The 23,169-nt window shown below is 40.0% G+C and overlaps 1 protein-coding gene across 6 annotated transcripts; it reads left to right on the top strand.

The window, feature by feature from the left end:
- The first annotated feature begins 68 nt into the window (after positions 1-68).
- Positions 69-22,968, top strand: tnpo1 (transportin 1). Of its 6 annotated transcripts, none has more exons than XM_034123099.1 (25): positions 69-160; positions 298-414; positions 1,872-1,947; positions 2,501-2,650; positions 3,455-3,561; positions 9,172-9,305; positions 9,919-10,000; positions 11,186-11,308; positions 11,958-12,076; positions 12,498-12,558; positions 12,725-12,896; positions 13,086-13,238; positions 13,343-13,568; positions 13,691-13,862; positions 14,162-14,248; positions 14,347-14,454; positions 15,001-15,159; positions 15,250-15,337; positions 15,729-15,827; positions 15,956-16,051; positions 18,075-18,150; positions 19,004-19,103; positions 19,189-19,263; positions 19,504-19,643; positions 19,757-22,968. In XM_034123099.1, the coding sequence occupies exons 2-24, from the start codon at positions 310-312 to the stop codon at positions 19,609-19,611; spliced, it is 2,676 nt and encodes an 891-aa protein (XP_033978990.1). In that variant the 5' UTR covers positions 69-160; positions 298-309; the 3' UTR covers positions 19,612-19,643; positions 19,757-22,968. The 6 variants fall into 6 exon arrangements, 4 of the variants coding, with proteins under 4 accessions (XP_033978990.1, XP_033978992.1, XP_033978991.1 ...); XM_034123101.1 differs by having other exon boundaries at positions 295-414; positions 15,016-15,159; XM_034123100.1 differs by having other exon boundaries at positions 295-414; positions 15,010-15,159.
- Positions 22,969-23,169: the final 201 nt, after the last annotated feature.

Here is a 23,169-nt window from a genome sequence, read left to right as displayed (position 1 = left end):
GCTGATGAGGCAGCCAGATATATTGCGTCTGTATGGCCCGCAGCTTTTTCAGCTTGTTGCGAAAACGGATGTGGCTCCTGTAACAGGCCCATGTCTGAAAACCCAGACAGACGGTCACTTTTCAACAGAAAGTCAGCTTCACTCGGCTCAGTCAAGACGGGTAAGAACATTTGTGTATCTAAAACCAGGTTATGTGTCTAAATAATGCACCGTTAACGTGTTATTGTGTTTTATGGGTACGCGTTTACTGAGGCGTTTGATGACAAATCCTCAATGTTATTTCTTTATCCGCAGCAGCAGTAGAGCAAGATGGAGTGTGAGTGGAAGCCAGACGAGCAAGGACTTCAACAAATTCTACAGCTGCTGAAAGAGTCCCAGTCGCCAGATACCTCCACACAGAGATCCGTCCAGCAAGTATCCTTCCTCAAGCCAGACATGGATTATAACACATGCTTTGTTACATGTTATAATACTAGCCCGGGTTATTACCGTTATAACAGGTACGCAGGTGCTTACCGGTCGGTGCTTTTTGTCTCCAAGATGATAGAGTCAAAGCAGGCCGTGCCGTGCCGTGCTCAAATGACTGCTGCATGGACAGCTATAACATTGGATATTGATGTACAATGTCAGGTTTATAAAACATTTCGCTACTGTACAAGTAAACGTCGCATGTAGGCTCGATACAGCAGCTTTAATCGCCATATACACCGAACAAATAAATGAACAGCCAATGCATGCCCCATTATGGCACTGAGCAAAATGCTGTTAATTATGTGATATTCATTTTACATTTCAATATTGCATATTTTACATGTAAAATATCAAATATTGCATATTTTCAAAGCAAGCAGACAATTATCAGGTTAAATGCACTTGTATTATAATAATTATCTTATGATGATGATATTAATGATATTAAAAACATGCTTATATGGCGTCTAAATTATCTGACGGTACAAATAATCACCAGTCTTTAAAATACATATCTGGCTGTTACACTAAAATGTGTACACCAACGTTTTTATGCAAATACCATTGTGTATAAGCAGAGATTACTTGTTTTGTTAAATGCACCGAAAATATACAACTCTCTCATGATAGGACTCTGCCAACATTTCAAATCAAATGTAATCAGAATATAAATCATAAATTAGTATACTACTCTAAGAAAACTAACCCGGTCAGCATTACAAAGAATGAAAAACAAAAAATCTAGAGGCTGTTACATTAATTTAATCTTTCCATGTCTGATTACTGAAAAATCAATTCATGTTTGACAAACGACTATAATGGCCCACCCAACCAGCCTAATCAGCTAGCATTAGACATATATATTCACTACAGCTGGGACTGGCCACACGAAGCAGGGAAGCTGTCTGGAAGATGTGTAGTTTAGTAATTACAGCTGTGTAACATTTAAAATGTATTATACATCTTCTGTTGTCACCTTGGAGATTTGATATTAGAGAACATTTAGTATCCACTGCTCCATGCTGCTGCCCCTGTGTGTCTTGTCTTGTTGCACGCTGATCTTAAATGATTTGCTTACGTAACGCATATATGTACTGCATCATTAACTCATAGACAAGCTGCTGTGAAAGCCCTAAATACGCCATCTGTCTGGGGACGTACAGGACTCAGTCACGTCATATGACATATTTATGACCCCCCTCTACAACCATACACCTTCTCCCCCCCACACACCATTATACTGTTTCATTACAGCACTTAACTGCTTAACATTTGCTCTTTCTACACATCTTCAGAAGAGAGTCCATTATTACTTTGTGACAGTTTGCAGTGATGATGTGCTCTCTCACAGCCTTTAAACATCCATATGTACAGTGTCTTCCTCAACCACTTTTTCCCAGAGACTCGAGCAGCTGAACCAGTATCCCGATTTTAACAACTATTTGATATTTGTTCTGACAAAGTTAAAATCGGAAGGTAAGCCCTCTCTTATAATCTCAGTTTCATTTTGGCATTTTGCGGTGTGTGTGTGCTGTGTTCCTAGATCATCTGACGGTACTGGACGGTGTGAACGTCAGACATGTCAATTTTATGTAACTGTTCAGTGACAGGTCTGTTTGGCCATGACTCCGCGACCCGATGGCATCTTTGCCACAGATGATGTGGCGCACAGAATATGGGTCACTCTAATTTTAAACCTAATTCCTGGCAACACTCAACACTTGGCTTGACTGTCTGCACAGTAGAGCACCGAAATGTTAAGTGGTGTTAAGACATTTTAGGATGCTGTAACACTACTGCTCCTAGCTCAGATGCAACACACACATATTATACACCAATTTACAAGGAAAATACATAGTGTAAGTAAATTGTTTATTTTAAATAGTTGTTGTTTTCCCTGTTAAAGCAAGGCTGTTTATGTTCATCTGCTTGGGTTAAGTGAAAACTAATATAATGGCAACAATATCCTGTGATCAACTAAATTGTTAGTTTACAATTCAATTATCTGTCTTTCCTCCACCCACACCAGATGAACCGACGCGGTCCCTGAGTGGGCTGATACTGAAGAACAATGTGAAAGCCCACTATCAGAACTTCCCTAATGGCGTGTCTGATTTCATCAAGAGCGAGTGCCTCCAGAACATCGGAGACTCGTCTCCTCTTATCCGGGCCACCGTGGGTACGTTACATCCTCCGCTGAATGGAATGGCCTGCTTTTAATTGAGGCTCAATTAAATTATCACTCATCCTAACTCGCATGTTCATATGTACAGCAACAAATATCCTCCCCAGTACTGTAGTGTAGGATTTTTAAAATCAGCTTTTAGGGATGTATTGTTCCGTGTGATGTTTGGCAGTAGACAAAGCAGGTAAAGAGGCCCTATTATGGTTGTTGTGGTTTCCCCCTGCCTGAAACGCCTCAAATGGACTCCTTTGTTCCCTGCCGTAAAATAGTGACATCACTATGTAACCCGTGCACTTCTATTGGCTACCGCTCAATCACATTGTATGTGATAGGCTAAGAGACCTAGCGGTTGACCAATCACAACAGAGGCGGCCAGCTAACCAATCAGAGCAGACTGGGCTCTGGTTTCAGACAGAGGGTGAAAAGAGGTGCTGCAGCACAGGCAGTATGAGAAACATTAAGAGCTTTTTGAACATTAAAGCATGGAGACATGTCACAGGAGAGGCACAAAATGCAAATAAGAACCTGAAATTGAGCTTATTATCCGGGGATGAAGATTCTTGTTGATAAATATAAGATGTAATTAAAAAAATGTAGGACAGTTTTTCATTCACAATGCTAACTGATTGTATATGAAGCCTATCCCTACACGTCAATAAGTGTAATGTGATCTTGAAAGTCTGCATTGATTTTCGCTCATGTTCTTTGTTTCGTTTGTATCATAAGGAAACAGTGTTTGTGCATAAGTTGTTCTTCTGTCACAGCGCTCTATCTAATATTAAATCCTTCACATTACAGGTATCCTCATCACCACCATCGCCTCAAAGGGAGAGCTACAAAACTGGCCGGAGCTTTTACCTAAACTTTGCCTGCTGCTGGATTCTGAGGACTACAACACATGTGAGGTAAGGATAAAAGAGGGAGATGTAGGTCTGATGGCTGTGGGATTTTCAACTAATCAGACAGGGCCTATAGTAGGTGGTAGCATCTAGAGTGACATTATACTGTACTGATGAACCATGACAGAGAAAATGTCTACTTTCTTTTTGCATCGTATACCTTAACTGTTTTTATAGGTTTACATGTAATGAGAGTGATTTAAAAGCAAGAACTCTTTGGATTGGATTAATTCGGCAGCAACCTTAATATATTTCTGTATAAATTATTATCTGTTATAGCGTAATCAGAATGAGAGAAACCATTTGCATAAATCAGAGGTATTAGATGACATCTGAAATCTTTTGACTACTCAATTAGCATTAAATATGGATTAAAATTCAAAACTGAATGCTGCCACAGTTATTCATACTTTTCTAATCTACAGTGTACCATCAGGATTTGTCGGCATACTAAAATAAAAAATGTTTGGCACACTATGTTGCCTACTGAAGCAATTTAATCTGGGGGCATTAAACCTAAACATGATAGTGTTTTTGGCTCAACCAGTATCTATATTGCAGTATATTTGAGAGATTACACTTGGCTTATTTAAGATATGATGGTATGGTATGTGTTTGTTGTATTAATTGGAGCTGGCGGTACATTTGGTTGCTTAAACATTATTTAGTTATTCTTTTGTCATAGCTGTGTGTGTGTGAGGAAGAAAGAGAGAGACTAAGTGTATGCACATTTGTGATCACACACTCGGGCTATAAGTAGGCATGTCTGGGCACGCTGCGCCGCCTCGCTGTTTATTTGTTTATTTATTTATTGTGGGACGGGAGGAGAGCTGGGTCAGCTGTAAAGCAGCATCTGGATAGCATCCTGCTGGCCAGATGAGCTAAAGGCAGCCTCACAGCTGGAGGGGAAGCCACAACCGCAGATTTTTCACCATGGAATCGTTTGTTCTCTTTCTATCCTTTTTACCAGAACCATTTTGACCCCATTTTGCTAACATCAATACCCAGAATAGCTTTTATAATATGCATATCAGCAAAGTACAATGTGTGTTGTTCTGTTCTTTGCTTCACATGCCATCTTTTTTTAGTCCATCCTAATCCAATTCTTTGCATCCTGGAAATATATTAGACCCATGTGATTGCTTTACGGTACATCAGCTCTTATCACTGCATACAGTAGAAGTGCTTGATGTCCTGAGTTCTTGATCATATCAGTGCTTGTGCAGAAGACTTGTGACAGAAAATGGCTCTCCATGTAGCAGTCAGCCTCCTCTCTTATAAAGCTCATTGAGATGCTGAGATTTAGGTCAGCTATTTACTGCAGAGGATCTTGAAGTGTATGTGTGTACAAGGCTTAACACTGAACGAGACCAAATGTAGCAACTCCTCATAAGGCTGTCTATAATTTTGAAAAGCAGCTTGGAAAGCTTCTTAGCGTTTGATGTTGAAGATGCTTAAGTTGGTGCTGGATCAGAAGAAGTGTCTTGTTATCTTGTGATATAAATGGCAAACTATTTATTTAAGAATATTTTAGTGCATTTGGCTATTTATTATAAAGTTTGGGAAGCATATGTTTTGCATTTCCATTTATTTCTTCCTGAAAAAAGCTAAATGAATACATGAAATGTAATAAACTAATAGGCAAATTCACAATTCACACAATGAATGGTTTGCGGTTGCTGATAGCACCATGAATGTGCTTATTTTGCAATCTGCCCTGTCTCAAGGTCCGATTCACAAAGACATCGCCCTAATGTTGTTACAGGGTGAACTAGCACATAAAGTTTTGCAGCCGAGTGCAGTTTGTTATTTTTTTTGCATCTGATTGTATTATCCACGTGGCAAAACAACATTGTAAATGCGCTTGAGTGCAATGCGTTGGATGTGAGGGGTGGGAGTCGGCCTGAGGCAGGATGGGTTGTCAGGAAGGACTTGCTCGAGTGCCACTTCCACAGAAATCTCCTGGAGGAGGAGAGAACAATCGAGGAAAGATACAAATGTAAGCCAAGGATTTAGGAAATGAGGAAGAGGAAAACAATAATTAGTGTATCTGTTTGTATGATAACCTTAGTGTTTTTTCTCATGTATTTTAAGTGACTTTCTTTTGGGAGCTTTATTGGTTTATTTGTCACGACACAAACCCCATTGCATCATGTCAGAATGAATTAGTTTGAGCAGACACCCCTGTAGTCTGAATGGGCTTCCGTTGTTAGCAACAGCTCTCTGAAGATGCCAATGATTCCACTGTAACTGCGTTGTGCAATCAGTGCTGAATTGGAGTGTTTTTGGGTCTCATTTGCATAGAATGAGGCCCATTTTCCACCATATTACCTCTCTTAAGCACGTGCAAATAGCAAAGGAGCACCGAGACTAGGGCAAAAATCATAATCACGAATATTTTGGTCAATAATTGATATCACGATTATTAAATACGATTATTCATGACTTTGAAAACATCCATTTATTGAACTTTTAAATACAAATAATAATTTGAACAGTATCTTTTTAACTGTTGATTTCCCTGAACGTATAATTCAACTGAAAAACCAATACAAAAATAATAAATAAAATAAATGATACATTTAAATAAATAATATCAAAATAATAAATACCAATAAACAAGATCAACAAATATTTTGGAGCGCACTTCAACAAGCTACTAAACATATATAAATATGATAAATAGTGCACTGTCACAACCTAGCAAAGCAAAATAATCGTTTTTTTCGATTATGTTGTTTTCGTAATTGTGGCAGGCCAAAATCGTAATTGCGATTAAAATACGATTAATTGCACAGCCCTAACCGAGACCAATCGGCTTGACACCCTTTTAGGTGTTTTGCGAATTACACTGTTTCTTTTTTTCTCACTTTTGCAGGTGTAGTGGCAAAAAAAGCTATTATATATAATTATTTTGTGCATTGTCACTAAATTACTACAGTTTATGCTAAGTGTCCTGGAAAATGGGTAATTGTTTGTAGTTCTTGCTTTATTAAGAAAATGAATAAATCGTCAGATTCTGCCGATCTTGTAAATACACTAGTGTATCCATGTTGTGCCAAGGTGATGACTGTTGCCATCGTGACCCAGAAATAATCCACACCATTACTGCCACACTTTGATATCTATTTCGGGAGTATGTTTGGTGGCTGCCAGTGTTGGGTTTCAGAGCAGTGTGCACTTAATATTAGCAACGAGGAACATGTGCGGATGCATGTTGGCCCTGCACCATTTGATCAGGAGAACATGTCCTCTGTGTTGTGGATCAACAACAGATCAATGCAAGAGGATCTTCATCACTCTGTGACTGAAATATCCTCACACACAACGGTCTCAAACTGAGCTAATGTCTGCTCATGTACGGCGGAGCAGAGGGTTGATGGGATACCTGATATAATCTAGGCGTGTAGCTGTAAACATTAACAGATATGTTTACTTGGTTTGGATTATGACATTGTCTTCTTTTAATAATCTTTTAAAAACTTACACTGCATTTCTGTAATAAACAGCAAATCAACACGCCTAGGTAATAGCAGCTTTTGCAGCAGTACCATAGGTCTTTTTCTCTGGGTTTCAGAGCAGCAGATGCATTAGGAGCCTCCACGCTGTAGCCCTCTCTCCAGCTCTATAAAAAGACAGGAGCAGGTGTGTTGGACGCCGAGTGTAATGTTGGTGGATGTCTTTATATAGGTTTTGCCTGAGAGCAGTTTTACTGTTGAGATTAATGGCAGTTGGAACGGTGTTGTGTAGATTGAATTGACATTTACTCCGGAAAGCAAAACGATTATGTATGAAAAATCGTTGTCACCTCAGCCCTCGAGACATTTGTCACATTTCAGAGCCGGAGTCTGAAGGAGCTGTTTGGTTTTCTAAAAGCATGCCTCTCTTTTCTCCGGCTGGCTGTCATCTGCATGACTTACATTCTGGCGTTTAATGACCTTCCACAGCAGGACTTGGAGGGAGGATTACATTTGAGATGCTTCAGCGTAACTGGAATGCTCCGAGGCCACGCCCATTTCTCTGCCCCTCTCCGTCCACTCACGGACAGCGTGGCGCCGGTGGGAGGACTCTTCTGTCCGGTTCCACTCATTTTCACGTGGGATGATTTATAATGACGCTACATTTCAGAATATTATAGTGCAAAGAGCTTAAAAGTGATGCTGCATGAATTATTTATTCATTTTAAAAACGACTACTTTAGTATTCTGCTTTGTAGGAAAGCTGGGTTTTATTGTATTTACAAGGCTGTTACGTATTTACAAATACAGGCTGCTATTTTCAGGTTATTTTGTCCAACAACAACAATCAAGATATTGAGTAAAAAGGAATTATAAAATGCAGAAAGGTAGAAAATCTTTGCATTTTAGAAGGGGGCAACATTTTGGGGGATTTCTTCTTGAAAAAATGTGTGGATTAATCAGCGTTGAAAATAGTTGCTGATTCATTTTGACTCAATGGGCTAATAAACAAATAATTTTTGCTAAATTTCAACACTTATCAAACATTCGTTTTTTACTATTCAGTTACATCATTTCTACATCTGGTGGTTTCATTTCAAAGCCTATAATACTATCATACCTTCTTTTTGTCTCATTAAATGAGAGATGCATAATATCACCTCCCAAAAAGCATGCCTATTTATCAAGGTTAAATTGAGTATCCTAAGTGAGGTTAACGTCTGTTTGCCCTTGGTTACACTTTGCCTCTTCCTGTCTGTGACCTTGACACAGTCTCCTCCTCATCCCCTCCTCATTATTTCATCCGTTTGGCTCCTGCACATTTTGAGACAATTCTGTATCTGTCATCTGAAAGGAATGCTGACAAGGGAACGGTTTCCATGGAAACCCATTTCAGACACCGTCGGTGTCAATGCTGTTTCTTAAGTCTTCTTCTCATGCTGCATTCTTGTGAGAAAGACACTGACGTCTGCAGCATATTGTGATACAGGCACTAACCTTCAGTTAGGTAGCCAGTAATAAGAAGTGTGTGTGTGTGTGTGTGTGTGTGTGTGTGTGTGTGTGTGTGTGTGTGTGTGTGTGTGTGTGTGTGTGTGTGTGTGTGTGTGTGTGTGTGTGTGTGTGTGTGTGTGTGTGTGTGTGTGTGTGTGTGTGTGTGTGTGTGTGTGTGTGTGTGTGTGTGTGTGTGTGTGTGTGTGTGTGTGTGTGTGTGTGTGTGTGTGTGTGTGTGTGTGTGTGTGTGTGTGTGTGTGTGTGTGTGTGTGTGTGTGTGTGTGTGTGTGTGTGTGTGTGTGTGTGTGTGTGTGTGTGTGTGAACTGTTTGAAGGTTATTAGAGCAGAAGGGGATGCATTCTATTGCAGATCATGGATGAGGATGAACACATATCTGAGCGCTCCCACTGTGCAGAACAGCATCCTCTATATGCCCCACACCTATGTAAACAGAGATTTTATTACATGTGTTCCCTGCAGAGCCAAAACAACATGAACACATATTAAATGATGTGGAGAATATATTGCAAAATGGTGGTTTCATAATAACAAAAGAAGGTAAACTCATTCCACCTCCGCAGACTATAGCTGCAGTGTAACCTGCCTTGAGGATTGCTGTCTCAATTTCTTATCAATCTTTTTACTTTTTTATTAATGTTACCTTCAGGGAGCGTTTGGAGCCCTGCAGAAGATCTGTGAGGACTCTGCTGAGATTTTGGACAGTGACATCCTGGATCGTCCTCTCAACATCATGATCCCCAAGTTCTTGCAGTTTTTTAAGCACAACAGTCCTAAGATTAGGTATCGTATACGTTTTTTTCCTTAAACTTTGTTAAGTGTAAAGTTAAATCATATCTAAATCAAACCTGTTCCTATTTAACTAGGTTACGTAGGTAAATGTTGTAATGCTACGTCATTGGTGATATTACATTAGAATACAAATGTACGTTTGTATTGATGATGTATGATCATTCGTTTATTTTCCATATTTTTGTGATTTTGTGCTGCTCTGTGATTTTATAATTCCCCAAAATGTTTGTATTTGTTGTATTTACAATCTAAAAATCATTTATTTGTTTCCCCTTCCTATGATTAAGAGCGTTTCTATCTGCCACCTATTTTTAACTTATTCTAAATAAATCATCTACTAATGAGTATGTTTTAAGCAGCAGATACATATCCTCTTGACGGTACATTATTTTTACAAGACAGACTAAAGGTCTCTATAGTTTCACGGTTGAAGCCTCAGTCTGTAGTAATGCCACAGGCTGTTAACAAGAGAAGTCTTCCTCATACTGGGAGGTTAAATCAGTGGTGGCAGAGCAGAGAAGAAGACAGGGGGAGCATTCATAGTGTGTGACATGTGAGGAAAACATGTGTTTGTGTTCACTAAGTGCTGCTTATTGTTTTGCAGGTCTCATGCCATTGCCTGCGTGAATCAGTTCATCATCAGCCGGACTCAGGCTCTCATGCTGCACATCGACCCTTTCATTGAGGCAAGTGACAGTAATGCATCTTTACACTTCGTTGTTATGGATACAAAGATAACCATAAACTTGAACGTACTATATGGAGCCAGACAGTCTGTCAGGGAGGCGTGTGGCGCAGTGGGTAGGGCGTTGGTGTTCGGATCAGGGGAGCACAGGTTCAAACCCCACTGCAGTCAGCATGTCGTTGTGTCCCTGAGGCACTTCACCCCAAATTGCTCCTGTGGGGATTGCCCACAGTATTGAGTATGTAAGTCGCTTTGGATAAAAGCGTCTAACAAGTGACATGTCATGTAATGTCAACAATGAGAATGACCTCCCACCCTTAAGGTCATTAACACAAGCTACTTTACTGACTGCTCACTGAGGATTCATCTGGTTTATCCTTAACTAGATTATAGGTTGACTAACACTAATATTATTTATTTGATTCATCGATTAAATTGACAAATTGAGTTTCTCAACAAAGAGTAATGCAATAGCACCACTTAAATGTGCTTGGTGCTAGGAAATCAGTCGTTTAGCATAGACAAAGCATTAGATAACGACTTGTTGACTGAAAAAAAGGAAGTCGGCTAAGGCCAAAATAAATATTGAGTTGCCTTATCATCTTTAGAAGTCATCCGTTTACTTCTGATTTAGTGTCGTCCCTTTTTAATATTTTCTTTAGAGGATTTATATTCCTAATGTATTTATTTCATTGATGAACATAGTGCATAATATGCACTATGTTCATCAATGAAATAAATACATTAGGAATAGATAGAAAAGTTTCGGCAAATATTTAGATGTCTGCTATATTTTATATATTATATAATATTGGAGACATCTAATATTTTGCCGAAGGAAACTTTTCTATCTAATAGTGTAACAAATGACCTAGAGACTTGGTGTTTTAATAGCAACCATCATTTATATACCATCCTTAAAATGTGAAGTAGTATTAAAATAGCACGAGGCATACTGTACATACAAAATGCAGAGATAAGATGTTTTGCAGAAACGTTTACCTTTGTTAAAATGCTACTTAATGCTACTTAAAATGCTACTTAGCCCAACCCAATTCATATCTATTCCGGAAAGCACTTTGTGTTTCAAATGCTATGCAATTATAAGTATTGTTTGTGGTAGTTATTGCTGTTGCACACCATGGAAAGACTACATTTGACCCTTGAGTTTTTTTATCCTCTGTAGAACCTGTTTGCACTGGCGACAGATGAGGAACCGGAGGTGAGGAAGAATGTGTGCAGAGCTTTAGTCATGCTGCTGGAAGTCCGTCTGGACCGCCTCCTGCCACACATGCTCAACATCATAGAGGTCAGTGAGTCAAGACAAAGACTGAGAATGTGACAAAGGTTAAATAAGGATTAGTCAAACACAGGTCAAAAGATGTAGAATGAATATGTGTGTTTTTTAGTCTGGCGTATTTCGGTGTTGTCTGTCCAGCCAAAACTTGATACAGTTAGTTTCTTAGCGACATCTTTTGATCAGAAACGATTGAAGACACATCAGTGAGCCACACCGTTTCACTGTGGTTCATTCTCTATAGTAAGCATAAGCACTGCAGTTTCATTTGAGTTCATTCCAAAAACACTAAGGTTTTAGAAATGCTTGCGCACCAAATCTGCTGCTGAAAATAATCCACAACAAATGCAAGTTTACTCCAGTTTTAGTGAAGTTTGCTTGAAACTACAGTACCCAGCTGCTTTAGGAAATACTTTTTTAAAAAGTATGTATTCACAGACATGGCATTAAAGTAAGCAAATATTGAGAGTATAATGCACCGTTGGTTTTGGTCTTTTAATGGGATGTGTTTCTAAAAATATATAGAAAGACAATCTTTTTTGTAATAACTCCTGTAACGCCCTGTGGACGGACATGCTGGTGTTGCGTTGGGATTTTTAGAAGAATATATGAAGTTTTGTTAATATAAAAGTATATAAGATATTTGCTTACTTTTCTTTAGTACATGCTACTGAGGACTCAGGACCAAGATGAAAATGTCGCCTTGGAGGCCTGTGAGTTCTGGCTTACTCTGGCAGAGCAGCCAGTGTGTAAGGAAGTGCTGTGTGGACACCTCTCTCAGTAAGAACACACACACACACACACACACACACACACACACACACACACACACACACACACACACACACACACACACACACAGACACACAGACACACACACACACACACACACACACACACACACAGACACACGTTGCCACAATACACAGACTGACACTCGAGTGTTAATATTGGAAGCTGTTGATTCATAGCAACCTTGACAGTTAGCTGGTGAAGACCTTGTACTGGGATGATATTCTTCTTCCTCACATCAAGCCGGCTGATTAAGAGCCCTGACTGTTGACCTCGGCTGTAACATCTGTCAGCACGCTGTCACATTAAAGTGCCCCCACAGCAGGAATCACATGTGATAGATTGCCCGTGGTCTCTGACCTATCCTTGCCCTTTGTTCTCATCATGTTTCCTTTGGCCCCTGTTCCAGGCTCACTCCGGTGCTTGTCAATGGGATGAAATACTCCGAGATTGACATAATCCTGCTCAAGGTCAGTTTATACAGCCTAATATTTGTACCTGTAGGTAAGAGCATGAATTGCCCCATGACTCAGGATGACATTCAGTTCAATTAAGTGGTTTATGTGGTGTACAAATACATGTGAGTTTAATACTCAAAGATTTATAGAAGCTGATTTTTTTTACATTCACTATTAGGGGGACACCGAGGAAGATGAGGCTATTCCCGACAACGAGCAGGACATCAGGCCGCGCTTCCATCGCTCACGCACCGTCGCCCAGCAGCATGAGGAAGACGGGATCGAGGATGACGACGATGAGGATGATGAGCTGGATGATGATGACGATACCATCTCTGATTGGAACCTGCGTGAGTTCAGAGCCAGTGCCAACATTTCTTTCAAAATGATTAAAAAACCTCCATTTGAATCGTCTTTCGTACAAAGCTAGCTAACAAAATATGAATGACTTGTCTTCTGTACCTGTGATGTCTGTTTGATGTTTGTCCGCACATTTCTGTGTTTGTATGTATGTCCCTCTGCTGTTCACCGAACATTAGGCAAGTGTTCGGCTGCAGCGCTGGACGTGTTGGCCAACGTGTTCAGGGAGGACCTGCTGCAGCCCATCCTTCCCCTCCTCAAAGAGCTGCTCTTCCATCCAGAGTGGGTGGTCAAAGAGTCTGGCATCCTAGTGCTGGGGGCTATAGCTGAAGGTAAGAAGGGATAGAAGAAGTGGGGACAAAACACAAGGTGTAGAATTACCCCAGATTATGGAAAATGACAGCTTTAAATGACTCTGTTCCTCCCCCGTCTCCAGGCTGTATGCAGGGCATGATCCCGTACCTGCCTGAGCTCATCCCCCATCTGGTCCAGTGTTTGTCTGACAAGAAGGCCCTGGTGCGGTCCATCACCTGCTGGACACTGAGCCGCTATGCCCACTGGGTGGTCAGCCAGCCCCCAGATACTTACCTGAAACCTCTAATGACGGAGCTGCTCAAACGCATTCTGGATAGCAACAAGCGTGTGCAGGAGGCTGCGTGCAGGTGAGCAAGAAGTGCTGATGAAGTCATTTTTACACATAAAACAATCTTTCAGGTGTTGGGATGCATGCATATTTCTTTAAGTACTGCTTGCTGTATGATGTTTTCTTCCCTCTCCTTTTTAGTGCCTTTGCCACTCTGGAGGAAGAGGCTTGCACAGAGCTGGTTCCCTACCTGGCGTTCATCCTCGACACCCTGGTGTTCGCTTTCAGCAAGTACCAGCACAAAAACCTGCTCATTCTTTACGACGCCATAGGAACCCTTGCAGACTCCGTGGGGCACCATCTCAATAAACCGGTATGCAGAACGAAAAAAACTAAACTCAGTTTGACTTCACATTTAAGGTTAATATAAAATTAGCACACACTGACATCACAAACCTTCTTCCTTATTTCTCTTTTGTTGTGCTAGTAGTGGTGAGCATGCTCTCTGATGTTATAAGATGTATGATCATGCAAAAGTATCAGCACATCTCCCAGGCTTCATAGATTTGTTTGAATGTCTGGGTTTGTGCTTTACCATCTTTTATGATCATGCCCACTCAGAAATGGCATATTCTTTGTGTAAAGGCTAATTGAGTCTGTGTTATTTGATAGGAATACATCCAGATGTTGATGCCTCCACTGATCGCAAAATGGAACCAGCTGAAAGATGAAGACAAAGATCTCTTCCCTTTATTAGAAGTGAGTCTCTGATGCAGATAGTGACTCGGTTGTGTCAGTCTCAGTTCTGAGTGTATGAACACACAGTGACTGTGTCTCCCCCTGCCTGCCTTCCTCAGTGTCTGTCGTCTGTAGCCACGGCCCTGCAGAGCGGCTTCCTGCCCTACTGCGAGCCTGTGTACCAACGCTGTGTCAACCTCGTGCAGAAGACCCTCGCTCAAGCCATGGTGAGTGTGTATGACACCTTTGTTGTTGACGATACCTTCTGTACAGACAGGCTAAACTTAAAGGGATGGTTTGGACGTTTTGAAGTGGGGAAGTATGAGCTTCTTATCCATAGTCAGCAGCTAGTATAATACCCCAAGTATGGAGGAACTGACAGGAGTATGTGCACTGAAGCCAAGCGATGTTCTGCCGCAGGCGTCAAAACCGGTTAATGTTGATTATCATCAGATACCAATCCGGACTCAATTCTTCTCTAATGTTTCCGTGATAACAGATCACCCCTCAGTGAACTACCTGCTTGGTGAAAATCTGCGAATATTTTCTATTTAAGTATTTAGTTATGATTTTGGATTTCCCATAGTTTTGCCGTATATGCTTATATAGGCTGGTAAAAAAAGGGAGTGAATAGATACAGCAGTTATAGGCCAACTAGGCCTAAATAAATAAATAAATATACTTGAAATTCCCTTCCCCAGCGTGTGTTCCCGGCAATGTAGTTGCCCTAATTTAGCATTGTCTGTGAATGTAATGCAACCATTTTTATTCAGCTTTATCAGTCACAGCCGGACCAGTATGAGGCTCCAGACAAAGACTTCATGATCGTGGCTCTGGATCTCCTCAGTGGACTGGCTGAGGGTTTGGGAGGCACCATAGAGGAGCTGGTTGCTCGGAGCAACATCCTCACCCTTATGTACCAGTGCATGCAGGTGAAGGGAGTGAACAACTTGAGCAGCTAATCTGATAAACTGATAAAGTCTCGCATTGTTCACCTTTTGTTTTTCTCTGCAACTCTTCAGGACAAAATGCCAGAAGTGCGTCAGAGTTCTTTTGCTCTGCTAGGGGATTTAACCAAGGCTTGTTTCCAACACGTCAAACCATGCATCGGTATGTTCTCTCAAGATCACTCTTAAAGAGGCCCTATTATGCCTTCTGGGGTTTCCTTTTTCCTGTAGTGTGTTTATAGGGTTTTATGCATGTAAATGGTCTGCAAAGGCTAATATCCCAATCCTAAACACTCAAAGTAGTTGACCAATCAAAACAGAGCCTAACCAGCGCTAACCAATCAGAGCAGACAGAGGGTGAAAAGAGGTGCTGCAGCACAGCCAGTATGAGAAAAATAAAGAGCTTTTTGAACATTAAAGCATGGAGACATGTCCCAGTAGAGACACAAAATCAAATATGAAACTGAAAATGAGCATGATAGGGCCCCTTTGAACATTTATTTGGAAATAATGTGTATGTCAGTTGCTAAATTAACTCGCTTTCCTTCTTCCAGCTGATTTTATGCCCATACTGGGTACTAATTTAAACCCAGAATTAATATCAGTGTGCAACAACGCAACATGGGCAATCGGAGAGATATCTATACAAATGGGTGAGTGCCTGAATTTCCTCTAATTACCACAATATATCACAATTTCCTGTGTATATTTTGCTGTCAGAATACAGTCACCTTAGATAACAGTGAACAGATTTCTTTCCATGGTTTTCTTACACCCCCAGGCTCTGAAATGCAGCCGTACATTGCCATGGTGCTGCACCAGCTGGTGGAGATCATTAACAGGCCCAACACCCCAAAGACCCTGCTGGAGAACACAGGTACCACTCGGTGGCGGTACTGAGCCAGCCGCCACACACAGGGAGGTGCTCACACACACTCAGAGAGGTGCTCATACACACTCAGTTCCAGCCAGGAATCACAGCACTCTCCAGGGAGCCTGTCCTACCCTTCAATCGCCCTCCAAACAACCCTTCCCAAGCCACGGGCCTTACAGGTTTGGCTGGTTTCTCCAAAGTTAAATATTTCAGATAGTGATTTGCAACCTGGCAGTGTGGCCTGGAAATAGAGATAAAAGAAAGTGAAACTCCGGGCGACCCCCGGTGTGAAATACTTGAATCAAGCGAGCCTTGTAAGTGCCCAGTCTTGGAAGATACTAATGTGCACACATAGGAGGAGTTATAATACTGAAACAGAAGAAAGGAAGTGTGTGAGTTCACAGCTTTACATAGTTACCTGTTACCGTAGGACAATCATTTTCTGAACACTTAAACAATAACTACTGATTAATGATTGAGAGAACACCTAACCTGAATAAATGACCTATATCATTTCAAAAAGGTTACACTGTGCTCTTGTTTTTACCAGTTCAATTGGAAATCATGATTGAATGAGACCAAAAAAGATGCATTCAAGGGCGAAGTGTAACCTGTCTAAATTAATACAATTCTAGGGACTCTGTAGATGTGTTCCTGTTTGTTTGCTGTCAGTTTATTTGTTGCTTTTATTTACTGTTCTTTAAATGTGGATGCATATCTGCCAATAGATGTTAAATGTTGTTAAGAATGGCCAATGTTTGATGCAGGATACATGATAATTATAACGGTGTCATGCCCATTGAATGTTTTCATCTGACCCAAGATATTTTTCACCATTTGTTCCCTGTTTTCAATGTGTTAATTGAAAACACAACATGGGCCCTAAAGGATATGTAGGGAAGAGGATTAGGGCCAATAAGGAACAAATATTGGGATGACAAGTTAAAAAAGTTTGGTTCTGACTTTAATCTCAGAATTGGGGGAAAAAAGGAAAATATCGGAGATTTTCAACAACAAAAACAGGAAAAATTAATTCTCACATAATTATTTTTCCAGAAAGATCATAATACCGGTAGATAAAAAAAATATATATATATTTTTCAATTCTGAGATAAAAGATTTTTTTTTCATCACATCCTAAAAAATGTTTCTCATATGGCCCTAATCCCTCTTCCGTAGATACAAAATTACTCACAAAATCTAAGTTTTCTTATGTCTGTCAGAGATTTTCCAGGTTATCACTGGAGCTAAATTTAAACGACCTCCACCACAGATGTGGCAGAGTGCGTGGTGGCACTTTTCAGTTTGTCTCTGATCAGCTTATCCTGCACCGAACTTTATTCTAATGAGCATACCATCTGCTTTCTGCATGTGTCATTGGACTGTTCATAAATGCCTGTTTGTTAATGAGAATGTCACATAGTTTTGTGTCTCTTAAACTTAGGTCCTCCCTCCTCTCTGCCTCATAAGAACCTGCTGTGCTGGATACTAGTCTCCCTCCATGTAGTTGGCTTGGAGTAAACTGTCCTTTTTTCTTTTCGAAAGAACAAAAAAAAAAAAAGCACATTTCTGTTTTGTTATGAACAATTTGTGAGTTTAAGGGAGAAATCTCTGAATCGCTCTTGTTGAAGCCAGTAACATACACATGCTAACTTATCTAGCTAGCTTGTGTCTTTACATTTTAAATCAAGCTAATGAATTTCAATCACTTTCAATCCATATGATTTGTGAAAGCAGATGCCATTGTTTGCCTTTTTCTATGAATGTCCTGTCAAAGTTGTCAATGTGTTCTCCCTTAAACGTGTTGTATGTTTTTTTTAGAGTGTCATATTTTACATTCCTCCCCGTGATAAAAGGGGCAGTAATAATCGACACCAGTGAAATCTTCTGTTAATTATCATACACAGATTCTGTTGATTTATGTCTCTGAGTTGTTTGTTTTTTCTTTATTTTTCTCCTCCCCCTCCTCATTGCTCATGTCTTGGTTGGCGTTTGGTGGTGTGTAACCGTGATTGCGTTACCTTAGCAATAACAATTGGTCGTCTTGGTTACGTTTGTCCTCAAGAGGTGGCACCCATGCTACAGCAGTTTATAAGACCCTGGTGTGTATTATTCAATCTTTTATTTAATTCATCTCCTCTCTGCTTTCTTCCTCTCTTCTCGTCTGTCTCCTGTCGCTCCCTGTTCTGCTCTGTTCCTCTCCTCACTTTCCTTCTCAAACAAAAGTCTTTTCAGTTTTTATTTTGATTTGATATCAGTTTGTAATCATTGCCAACCATGTGACTAACCCTGTCCTCTTTTAGGTCTTACTTGTGATTTGTTTTTGCCTCAGTAGCACCTTCATGTATTATACATTAATTTGTTTAATTTCTAGTTTTCTGTCATTGTTAACTGTCGCTAACCTAAAAGATGCATGGGATCAGATTTGTCACATGCCTGCTGGTTCAGAAAACAAATCGAGAAAGGATGCAGTCTTTGCTGCAGATAGAGCATACAAAATGCTGCATTTCCTTTCTCATATAGTAATCACCCAGCTGCATGTGCCTGTCCCAAAAATGACCCAGACCTCCTTTAGACATATTTAAAAAGTAATGTTATTGTTAAGGTGCTATAGATGAGGTTTTGCTGAACACACTGCTCATAGACAAAGGTTATAAGAGATCAAATGAGTTGTTAAAAGTAGATGTTTTATATTGTGTGTGCATGCTTGACTTGTTGTGGTTATCTCTCAGGTCATGATAGACACAAAGGTCTCCTCACATAGAGTCAATTATATGTTTAAGGATAAAGACAATAATGAGGAAATACCTCAACAGTATATTTGTACTAAGGTTGGAAATAGGCTATATTTGTTTATTTATCTAAAATTATAGGTATTTGCATTAGTCATTCATAGTGGCAGTAGTTTTTATTTTTTGAATGTCTGATGTTAAATGTGGTCGTCCCTGTTGTCAGGTGCACCTCTCTACGAAATATAAGAGACAATGAGGAGAAAGACTCTGCGTTCAGAGGAATCTGCACTATGATCAGTGTAAATCCAGGAGGTGTAGTGCAGGTGAGGTCCAGAGACACCATTTGATTGTGTTTTTATGTTGTTTCCCTCATTTGAAATGTTGGCTCACCTGTCTTCTCTGGAACAGGACTTTATATTCTTCTGTGACGCAGTGGCCTCCTGGGTAAATCCAAAGGACGATCTAAGAGACATGTTCTACAAGGTAAAAGCTGAACAGTGCCAAAATGTACTAGATAAAATCACAATTTAAATGTATGATCTCATTCCCTCATGAATGAATCATGCATTGAGACCATTTACTCCTGTCTGCCCACCAGTGGTCAAATGGAGGAATTGCAGTATCTACAATTGACGCCAATAATAATCCCATCATGCAGGAGATCTATTTTGAATGCAGCCGTCATTACAACTTGTTTGAACTTCTCCCGGTGTTTCATTTCAGATCCTTCACGGCTTTAAGAACCAAGTGGGCGAGGACAACTGGAGACGCTTCTCAGATCAGTTCCCCCTGCCACTGAAGGAACGCCTGGCAACCTTTTACGGGGTGTAACCGGTTCCACGGCAGCATGCCTCATCACTGGGGTCAGTTTCCTCTCTAAGAACGTGCTTTTGCAAAATACATTGAAAATAAAAGTTTTGACAGTGTTTTATTTCAAATGTTGGTGTTCTAATGAGCCTTCTCTTTCTATGTGCAGGTTATTCACTATGGGAGACAATATAGGGAACCTCTTTTACCCAGGGAACATGTTACCCTTTACTGGGGGGAAGGGTCTGCCTGCTGAGGGGAGGGAAGGGTGCGGACCCTTCCCCGACCTGAAGGACGGGGTGGGAGGGAGGTGGTAGCTGCAGTGCTCGGTGCCCCCATGCACAGGCAAGGGGGGGAAAGGGACTGCCAAAACAACCTTATCATGGGAGGAAAATTCATGGTATCACATCTCAATCAGAAATATTGAAATCAATTACCCTTTTCTTTTTTTTCAACAATTAATCCCCAAACATCTTTTTTACTGTTACCTGAACTGCTGAAAAGAATTGTAAGCAAAACAGGAAGCTCTGTTAAGCATTTCTTTAATTTGGGTACAAAAGTGCAGAGCAGATACACATTTATTATCATGTCAGGTAATGGCATAAGGTAGTTTTAATAACATCTCAATTCTACAAGTTGAGTAGAAGACTGTTCTTTGAAGAATGGAGAAGGTATTTTCTCTTAATACAAGGACAGCTTAAAGCTAATGAATAGCAGCTGATGCTAATAAAGCATCATATTGGACCTGACTCATTTGATAACGCTGCATATCACCAAGAATAAGTTATCACCCTTATAGTTATTAGATTTTTTAAGTATTTCAAATTTTTATCAGGGCAAAAGCTGTCAATTATGGCACTGGAGAGCACAAGGTTTTCTTTAAAAAAGCAGCTTTTCTGGGAATAGGTAGCATGCTTTTATCGTTGTGAAAAGCTGTGGAACATTAGTGGTGTGTGTTGCGTTTGACAGCTGTCATTGCCCTGTGATAAGGTTCTTCTTCGACCTTGTAATTTATCTATTTACAGTATTTTTGTTTGGTTTTCCTCTGCCAGAGAATTACGGCAAACAGATGTAATGTAGCATGACTGGGTTTACACACCAAATTTAAGGAAATGTGTCAAATCTTGGCTGTGATGTAGCGTCCGAGTGAATTTGGTCTTGTGGCGTGAATGTGACATGGACATTCATCAGAAAAGCTTTAGACACTTAACAATCCTTTATATTGTCTGAACCTCACGAAGGAGAAACACGGAGGAGACAACACATCGATCCGAATCCTGTCTTAGTGATTTATTTTGGCTGTCAGAACCACGCAGTCCATCGAATGAATGTTCAATATGTTAATGTACTGGCGTTTTCTTCTTGGTTGTTTGGCTTCTTGTGCTCAAAGCATGATCTTGAGGATGACTGTATAATGTTTTGGGTGGTTGTGTTTTGTGGGGTACTTTCATCTCTTGCATGTTGGTGGCCCCTCACAGCCCAACATAAAGTGGGAAGGGGATAACGGGGAGGGGGAGGGGAGCTTTAATTACAAGTACATAGTAACCATTCATGTATTGCAACACTGGGACTTTTATAACTTCACATCAATGTTGCTGGAGTGTTCTCCCTAAACGTTTACCCCATAGCTGGATGTATAGTTTTGAAATACTGTGAAACTACAACATGTTATCGTCTCTGGTTGTTTTGCGCTGTTATATTTTATAAAAGTGTGTAAGTGTTCAGATAGCCTGAATGTATTCCATGATGGGTTGGAGAGATAGTACGATTTTTTTATTTAATTTTTTTTATATGCCCTGCCAGTAATTTTTCCTCTGCTGGCCAGAGTAATAACTGCAGTATTTTAATCCTTCACGATGCACATAACATGCACTTAAAATTGAAATGGAAAGTGCTTGAAATTGATGATGTAGCCGAACCCTTCAGAATATGACCTTAGCGTAACGGGATAATGAATTAAGTATTGCTGCTAAAATGTATTTACCTAATGCAATAAGTCATGAAATGGGGTGATGCGCTTTTGAAAGTGTCTTAGATAAACTTTAACATTTTATAACTGATCTCTTAGATTTAACATTAATATAAGGTAACACTGAATACAGGATATAATGCATCATGGAATACAGAGGCAAATACTTGTATGTGCCACATCATTTTGTGTTTTGAAGTGATTTTGTTTGTCTCATTCCAGCTGTTTGGCATGCAAAAAAAGAGGAGTAATCATGGCTTGATTGTGTGTGTGTGTGTGTGTGTGTGTGTGTGTGTGTGTGTGTGTGTGTGTGTGTGTGTGTGTGTGTGTGTGTGTGTGTGTGTGTGTGTGTGTGTGTGTGTGTGTGTGTGTGTGTGTGTGTGTGTGTGTGTGTGTGTGTGTGTGTGTGTGTGTGTGTGTGTGTGTGTGTGTGTGTGTGTGTGTGTGTGTGTGTGTGTGTGTGTGTGTGCGTGTGTGCACGGTCCTGGTATTCTGTCATTGAGAGAGTGTAGGTCTTTAAAACACACGCAGAACCATTACTGTGCTGTATTTCTGACTTGACTGCTGCTATACATTGTAGTTGTGTTTCACTACTTGAATATGTGTTTTCTATGTGTTAACCTCAGGTTGTCTGTGTCCAGTGTTATTTGTTATCATTTCCCCCATGTGTACGCCTTCATGCATCTCCTCTCAACAACTAAAGATTAGTAAATATCTCGCCCTTCATATTAAAGATGGGTAAACAAGCGTGTTAATTGACATTAATCGTATATGTGTGCAACACTGCTAGCTGTCAAATGTGATTACAGTTGCAAAGCAGGGGGAAGAATAAAATGGTTACATACTTCATGTACTTTTGTCAGAAGTGATTGTTATAAGACTGGTAAATATTTAGTGTAATGTGTACACAATGCCTTGAGAGCAAATACGTTGAGGTTTTGTTGGTGTTTGCATTAGATGAACTGTATCTAAAGGAAGCGGTAACACCTCATTTAAAAGAAAAGAAATAGGTTGACAACTCATAAAGATAATGTTATAAGCATAATTTGCAAACATCAGTTCGACTTTCTATGAAGCTTTACTGAAAATTTGTATTTTATAAAAGCGCCCACCAATATTAAGGAATGTCTGGTCAAAGAACTCCTGTATTCTTATTTAGCCTTTGAACTTGATTAGACTATCTGCCTTCATCTTTTTTGCTAATAATGATGATGATTTGAATTTTCTTTTTTTAATAAGCTGCTGACATTTTAAAAAAGTAATACTTTTGGGGCCACCAAATATTTTGGATCATGCAAAGAATCTATATTGTACTGTAGTAATTTTGTAATATTTGTAAGATGATATAGTGGATGTGACTGGTTACCATTGCTTGAATCTGTACATTGTTCCAATAAATTGTTTACATTATACATGGGTCTGTTTCTTGTATGTTCTCAAAGTGTAAAGCATTCATCTTGCTGCAGCTGCACAAACATTAACAAGAGCAGGGACAAAACTCATGTTGATTCATCTGTCAAATTTGTAATAATAGGTGTTTTTTGTATATTATATAGATAACCCTTCTTGTTACAAGGGCAAAGATTTAAAATGTGCCCCCCTCTCATTTCTTT

Source organism: Trematomus bernacchii, unplaced genomic scaffold (assembly GCF_902827165.1).
Source record: "Trematomus bernacchii unplaced genomic scaffold, fTreBer1.1, whole genome shotgun sequence".
Taxonomy (NCBI): Eukaryota; Metazoa; Chordata; class Actinopteri; order Perciformes; family Nototheniidae; genus Trematomus; species Trematomus bernacchii.
This window is presented reverse-complemented; position numbering and strand designations above follow the sequence as displayed.